Source organism: Physeter macrocephalus, chromosome 10 (assembly GCF_002837175.3).
Source record: "Physeter macrocephalus isolate SW-GA chromosome 10, ASM283717v5, whole genome shotgun sequence".
Lineage (NCBI taxonomy): Eukaryota > Metazoa > Chordata > Mammalia > Artiodactyla > Physeteridae > Physeter > Physeter macrocephalus.
Genome location: NC_041223.1, coordinates 25,501,319 through 25,509,404, shown reverse-complemented (window position 1 = coordinate 25,509,404; position 8,086 = coordinate 25,501,319). Strand labels below are relative to the sequence as shown.

Sequence of the window (8,086 nt, the reverse complement as noted above, 5' to 3'; positions counted from 1 at the left end):
GAGATGACGTCTGTCAAGTGCCTGAACAGTAGCTACTTATAGCAGCAGTAATAGCATTTCATTCAGGGGCTCAGCCTCGGGGTTGCTAAACAGAATCACGTTTTTTTACGCTGCCTTACAAGCCAACGTTTGTTTACCTTGCGAAGTCCAGGCGAGGCATCAGAAACAATCCGGAACAGTTGCTATGGCGACACTCTGGTTCCGCCTCCACGCTTGCTCGAACAGCATGCTGGGAATTGTAGTGCGTGGGAGCTGACACTCACGGAGGGGGCGGGACAGCTTCCGGAAAAGGTACTAAATTTCCGGTTCTTGCCTCCACATCCCCTCCGAATCCTCCCAGCTTCTGGGCCACTGAGCCCAAAATAAAAGCCCAGCTCTGGATCCTCCTTTCCATGCCCGTCGAACTTACAGTTGAATGAGGGTCAGGGGAAGCAATACGGTGCCAGAGCCGGAGACGGTAGCCGCACAGGTGGAACAGGAAGAGGCGAGGCTCCCGGCTAGTAAGCGGAGGCTTCGCCTCCTTACGTCACTTCCGTAAACAAAGGGCATTGTGCAGGCGAGAGGTCCGGGATGTGACTCACCCCGGCTCAAGCTGCAGCTGTAGTATCGGCGGCTGCAGCTGCGGCGGTAGCTTCAGAGGCCCCGGGGTCCTTGCAGGTTGAGGAAGAGGACCCCGATCCCCTTCTTCCCCAGGTATGAAGTGGAAGCAAAGGCAGCCCCGCAATGTCCCCCTGTAGGCCCCTCCCACCACCAGTTCTGGCCCCTACCGGATTCTGGGCGGGGAAGGTTCTCCGTGACCGCTGATTAGGGAAGGGCAATGAGGTGAAGTCAAGAGGAATTTCTAGTGGTCCTGCTTGGAGGCTGTGGGTTCCTGGCTCTCAAACTAATGTGTGAGTTAGACTACGAGCTGTAGTCTATGAAGGTCTTCTCTGAATGGTTCCTTGCTGCTAGGTATACAAGAAGGGTTTCGGTGCTCTTGTAGTAGTGATGTTATCTAACCAAAACATAATTTTCGAGCCCTGGCCCCTCAGAACATCTTATCAATAGTTTAGACCACTGTTGGTTTATTTGCATTGTTTCCTGGTTTGTTTGTTTTTTATTCTTGTGTCACCAACTGTGTATAAGCATAATTAAATTCGAAAACCAGTGTGTTTTTGTGTATCATAAATTTATACGGAGCCTTGCCTCTTTGGAGAACTGATACCCCATCTTCTCTATTCAGTTATTTTTAAAAAATTTAATTTGTGTTGCATGCTGAAACAACCCCAAAATGTCTGTTCTGTTACTTAAAATGCTTCTTAAAGGAAAAATTGTTAGCCAAGATTTAAGCGGATTTACGTTCGTTATCTGGGATTAGAGACTGGGCAATAGAGCCTCTCCTTTACAGTCTTTGGTCCTTTGGAGGTTTAGGTCCAGTTATGATTGTCTAGAGTCAGCCTGAGCCAACTGAGCTCAATGGTTTAAATAACAGTGCTAGTAGCACGGAGCCCAGACAGTAGCCAAAAAAATCTATTTTCATTAAAATTCCCAAATAATTACTTGAGGAGTGACATCAGTGGATTTGAGACTTTTTGAATGGTCATAGAATGATTAAATTCAACACAACATACAATAAAAGGCCTAACGGTCCTAGTGCACTTTACAATCTGATGAGAAGAATAGCCATATAAATTTCTCATCTTATGATACATGAAACAATATAATTAGGAAGAATTTAATATTATGCATAAATAAAAAGGAAATGTGGAAGGATATTTTTAGATGGGTGGCTGTTAGAGAAATAAAGCTGGTTAATACATAAAGGGAAGGTACTGGATAAATAGAAGGTTTTACACATATTCTCTATGGAAGGACCAACTGTAACTTCATAGTATAACTTTTTTGACATTGACAAAACTAAACATATAATAAAGGTTCATGTTTCATTGGAAATAGGTAGAGAAAGTAAATTTAAAATTGTGATGGAACAAGTTTAATTTTACAGAACTTCATTTGATCAAGGAACTAGACTCAGTATTAACTCTAGGCAGCAACTGAATTTCTACTTGGTAGTTGAAATAAGGTTTCTAGTTGCTAATTAAAATGCAGGTACCCATGTCAATTATATATCTGTTTGTATCTAGGTGGTTTTTCAAAGAATACGTTTTAGAAGGGAGACCTAAGTGGCACATAAAGCTTGAGTCAGGCTCGATGATTTGTTTAGTGTTTATATATTGTTCCCCTTCTATAAAAATGTAGGGAACATTGAGGGCAGGGACTTTGTCTTGTTCAGTACTGTCTCCCCAATGCCCCAAATAGTGCCTGACCTGTAGAAGAGAGTAAATTTTTGTGGGATGAATTAATAAACAGTGAAAAAATTTTTTGTCTAACAGGAAGTTTTGGTTAGGTCTTCTGTGTACATAATACAGTAAACTAAGCTTAAGAATCCTTGTTCTAACTTTCTTTAATGACCTCTGAAATTCTTGATCCTCTTTCAGCCCATGAAGTGGGTCTTTGAAGCCCTTTCATTTTGGCGTATTTTAGCATATGTGTATAATTTTGCTGTATTTCCTTAGGTCATAAGAAGCTGGCCTTGGTGCAGTAAGGAACTTAAAACAATGGAGGAGCGCAAAGTGAAGAGGAAGAGTCCTAAGTCTTTTAGTGCCCACTCTACTCAGGTTGTTAATGCCAAAAAAAATGCCATTCCAGTTAGTAAAAGCACGGGGTTTTCAAATCCTGCATCACAGTCAACTTCACAGCGACCAAAGTTAAAAAGGTGAATTCTTTTCTTTCACATTATCACAGCAAAATGCTATTTAAAGTAAATACTAAATCCACTAATTCTTATAACATTTTTTTCCTCTTGGTTTGACTTTTGAGGCACATATTCCATGTGATTTAGAAAAAAATTTTTTGAAGGTTACAGTGTATAGAGATTAGAAAATGCAGAATGAATGATTGGCCTTAGGCTTTTACTTTGTCTCATATTAAAATATACAGGGCTTCCCAGGTAGCGCAGTGGTTGGGAGTCCGCCTGCCGATGCGGGGGACATGGGTTCGTGCCCCGGTCCGGGAGGATCCCACATGCCGCGAAGCGGCTGGGCCCGTGATCCATGGCCGCTGAGCCTGTGCATCCGGAGCCTGTGCTCCGCAACGGGAGAGGCCACAGCAGTGAGAGGCCCGCGTACCGCAAAATATATATATATATATATATATACATATATATATATACAGAGCAGGGACTTCCCTGGTGGCACAGTGTTTAAGACTCTGCGCTCCCAATGCAGGGGGCCCGGGTTCGATCCCTAGTCTGGGAACTATATCCCACATGCATGCTGCAACTAAGGATCCAGTGAGCTGCAACTAAGGAGCCTGCCCGCCATAACTAAGGAGCCTGCATGCCGCATGTAAGGAGCCCTCGAGCTGCAACTAAGACCCAACGCAACCAAATAAATAAATATTAAAAAAAAACAAATACAGAGCAAGAAAACTTGCAGACAAAGTTGATGAGCTAGCCAGAAATGGAAAAAACATATCTGGTTGTTGTTTTTTTTAAGTTGAGTGTTTGTGCTTTGGTAGTTTTAATTTTTTTTAAAGAATGAGTTCACTGTTTTAATAGAAATGATTTGTATTTATTGTAAATATTTAAACAGGAAAAATTCAAAGAAGAAACAGACGAATACTAAAATCCTACCACCTAGAAGTAATCATTATTAATATTTAGTGAACATATTAATATTTGTCTTAAGGCTTTAAAGGAAACGGGACAAGTTTAAATGTTACCTATTATTGCTGCATATATGAGTATTTTTTAGGGTTAGATATTTGGAAAGCAGGATAATATCTTAAGAGAAAAAGCATTTCATAATCTCAATCCTCTAGATAATTATGATTAAATAAGCTTCTAACTGCAAGCTCATCATGAGAGTTAGTTAAGGAAGTAATGCTTGTAGCACATTGTAGCCACTGGATTAACACAAAAGACAAGATTGCTGGTGATGATCTCACACCGTCTTTGAGGAAACAAAAGGGACATAGCCAGAGACCCTTGGAAAAGAACATTCCAATAAGGACTAAATGAAAAACAAAAGTTATAAGGGCTTCTTTTGAATATATTATCAGATTGGAAAGGGGTTTGCCTCCTGGAGTTTAATTTAGAATCAGATTTTGAATATGGTTATGGTTGATGGGGAAAGAAAGCCAAGAGATTAAGGAAATCACTCCTTTTTCCAAATTTTTGCATCAGTTTATTTGTATCTCATTGTCATTTTCTACCTTGTACTTTTATTTCTCTACCCTCTTCTAGAATGTGGGCTTCCTGAGGGCTGGGTCTTGTGTGCCAGACAGTATTTAGAGTGGCGCTTTGTTCATAGTATAATTTCAGTGAGTGCTTTTTAATTGAATTATTTTAACATAAAGTGAGACAGTGTGACATGATCAAAAACACCGAAGTAAGAAGAAACAGATTTTTATTTTCTTTTTTGAGAAGGTTGTTAAGTGATGAACTGATGCAAAACACTTACTTGGATAAAGCTTCCAATCTGAAAGAAAAAAAAATTTGCTATACTGAAGCCTTATAGCCTGTAGTAGTTTATCTCAGATTTTAATGTGAATATGGATCTCCTGGGAATGTTTTTAAAATGTAGATTCTGAATCAGTTAGTTCGGGATGGGGCTTCAGCTAAGCATTTCTGATAAGCTCACAGGTAATACTGATGGTACAGGTCTTGGACAGCACTTTGAGTAGCAAGATACTAGATAGTGATAGTAAATCTAATATCATGTATGTAAAATTACAAATCCCGCTTTGTGAAGAACTGTTAGTGACCTAGTATCAACGGCCTATGTGTTCTAAGTTGATTTCTTTTCACAGGAATTAACTAGTCTTGCCACCTTTGTCCGCACATTCAGAGCCCCCCAGTACACCCTATTCGTCTTACCCACATTGTGGCGAGTGCACTTGTGGAGAAGAGGTCTTCATGCTATGTTATGTCGAAATTAACTGAGTCCTGAATATATGTGTTACATCAGGATCTATAGCACGTGTCGGGGTTATAAAAGTAACACACAACGCCCTCTCCCATTTTTGCCTGGTTCACTCCTAGTTTTTAAGCCTTCACTCACATATCACCTTTAGTTAGGAAGTTTTCTCTGCTACCCTTAGGTTGAGTAGACTGTTCTTTCTCTCTGCTCCCATATCACAGTATGTATAGCACAATCACTCCAGAGTTTGAGAGCCTGGCATATGCTAGACGTGTGTAATGAGAACTGGCCTAGTCTAGGGGTTTGGAAAGGGCCTTCCTGAGCAAATCACATTTAAACGGAGACTTGAAGCATGTGTGGGAGGTAGCCTGGCAAGGATGGCAGTGAGGGGAAGGGTGCTAACGTGGGCAGAGGATTAGCTGCAAGGAGACAAGAGAAGGGATTTTTAGGAAGCAAAAGAGATTCAGAATGTCTAGAGCGTTGACATACAAGAGAGGATAGAATTTCTTCAGGTTATCGGACTACTGAAAGGTTTGCATTAAGTAAATTATATGATCTGACTTTACTTTTTAAAAATTGACTTGGCTGCTCTGTGGGCTCAGAGACAGCACGTAGACGCCGGGAGACCAGCTGGGAAGCTGCTGGAGTAGTTGGGTCAGGTATAGGACAGTGGCAGTGGAGGAGGAGAGATTAGAGACAGCTCTATGGGTGTGACCGGTGGGACTTCATGACTGCACGTGGGGGCCTTAGGAAGCTGGAGGAGTCAAGGATAACAGGTTCTAGCGCTCCATCACATGTTGATTGTGAATTTCTGTCTGTCTTTCTCCTTAGACTGGGCGCGCTTCAGTGCAGTCACTGATGGCCTGCACGCATTCATATACTCAGTGTCTGGCACCGTGTCAGCTACAGAGTAGGGGCCCCATAACCACTTGTTGGACAGCCCATAGTTCAGGAAACAGCTAGGATAAAGTTAGATGGGAAAGCAGAATATGTTTACAGAGAAGTGAAATATGAAACACAGGCTAGTAAAAAGACTTACTAATTCTCTCTTCAGTTTTTTTTTGCAGTCCAAAGAATTACCATAGAGTAAAAGTACATTACTCAAACTCTTTATATACCTTAGTAGTTATATTTTATACATTTGTTTGAGATTTTCATAGCCTGTTCTTTCGGTTTCTGCCTTGAAATGGCTGCTTTTATTTAGTATTGATTTTATTCGGATGTCTTGTTTTTTCCTTAATCTAGAACAGCCTGAAAAAATATCTTTTTAAAGGTAATTATAGGCAATTAATTTTTTATTGCACCCTTTTTACAGAGTGACGAAAGAAAAGACCAAACCTCAGGGTGGAGAAGGCAAAGGCGCTCAGTCAACCCCGATCCAGCACTCCTTCCTCACCGATGTCTCCGATGTCCAGGAGATGGAGAGGGGGCTCCTCAGCCTTTTGAATGACTTCCACTCTGGAAAACTCCAAGCATTCGGTAATCCATAGATGTTTCTCTCTACTCTTTTTCTTCTCAAGATGTTTGCATCATATTTTCTGCATGTATTTTGCAATTCCTTTTTGAAGTGTCATTTTCTTTTATTTAAAAAAAAAACAACAGTCCAGAGGCATAAAACGCAATCATCCTAGATTTCATTTGTCGTGGGATATAATTTGTCTTGTAAGATTTCAGGAAAAAACGTTTTTAAAAAGGGAGGGTTAGTTGAATTGTTAAAGTAGGATTGCTGTTGACGGACTAAGTATCTTGAAAGTGTAACAAACAAATGGGACATTCTCTGTCAACTGAAATATTTTAGATTTAGTATTTCAGTTTTAGAAAGACTCAAGATCATTTTTCTTTACCCTTTCAAGCCTAAACTTGTTTCTTGCTCACAATGCCTGACTTTCAAATATTAAAGAATCTGGCTTGATGAACACGGAAGAACAGTTAACTGATTGTCCCAATAAAACTCTGAATAGGTATTTTTGTATACGAGTTCACAAAGTGTATGGTCAGATAGTTCATGTTCAGCTTCCAACTCACTTTATAAGCTTTTTCTGATGATAAAAATTATTTCCCTGCATTTTTAAAAAGCAATCTAAAAATTATTGAATGCACACATATGGAATCTCACACAAAAGCATAAATGCCATCAACATAAATATTGTGTTTTTAAGTGCTGTCTTTCCCTCCCCAGCTCTTTTACTTGGCTTCCCTACCCCTTCCCTTACACCCTCTATTGCCTCTGCCTCCCCCCAGCCCCAACCAGTTAACTGTGTAACACACACACACGCACACACACACACACGCACACACACACACGCACACACACGCACACACACACACAGATTTTTCTTTTCATTGTTTTCTACAAATAGTATCTTATATACACTTTTCGGTGTCTTGCTTTGCTCACTAAACAATACCTGATGAAAATCTCTCTGAGTCACCTGGTATAGCTCTAATTCATTCTTTTTTTTAATGGCTACCTAATTTTCAAGTTGTGAATATACCCTGGTATATTCAGCCTTTTCTCTGTTGAAGGGCATTTACTTTGTCTCCAGTTTGGAGCTGCTAAACTCAATGGTGTAGTGAACATCATTTTACATATATCCTTATGTGGCTGTTTAGATTTCTTTGGGATGGAGTCCCATGAGTGGGATTACTGGGTCAAAGCATAGAGGTAATTTTAACTTTAATAAAAGTATCCAGATTGCTTTTCAGAAAAGCTATTGCACTTTTAGTTTTCATTAGCAATTTATGAAACAACTCTTTTCCCTGAATTCCCAGCAGTTAATAGGTATTACCAGCCTTTTCATTTTTGCCAGCCTGTTGGTGTAAAGGGTTTTTTTTTATTACTGTTGAGTTTGAATAGCCATGAATGTTTGTTAAGCGGTTGGATTGCTCTTTTTTAGGAACTTTACCCAGTTTTTTATTTGGCTATTTATCCTTTTGTTGTTAATTACTAAGAGCCCTTTGCATATTTTAGGTACTAATCCTCTGACCTCTTTTTTTTGCGTTACGCGGGCCTCTCACTGTTGTGGCCTCTCCCGTTGCGGAGCACAGGCTCCGGACGCGCAGGCTCAGCGGCCATGGCTCATGGGCCCAGCCGCTCCGCGGCATGTGGGATCTTCCCGGGCCGG

General features: G+C 40.5%; 1 protein-coding gene across 2 annotated transcripts in view; it reads left to right on the top strand.

The window, feature by feature from the left end:
- The first annotated feature begins 587 nt into the window (after positions 1-587).
- CCDC28A (coiled-coil domain containing 28A) overlaps positions 588-8,086 on the top strand; it is a 17,390-nt gene continuing 9,891 nt past the window's right edge. Inside the window, exons 1-3 of one of the 2 annotated variants that reach the window (XM_028494380.2) lie at positions 588-693; positions 2,556-2,755; positions 6,277-6,440. In XM_028494380.2, the coding sequence (XP_028350181.2) occupies positions 2,598-2,755; positions 6,277-6,440 (322 nt within the window). In that variant the 5' untranslated portion in view covers positions 588-693; positions 2,556-2,597. The remainder of the gene's footprint in view (positions 694-2,555; positions 2,756-6,276; positions 6,441-8,086) is intronic. The other variant, XM_055087470.1, reaches the window with a different exon arrangement.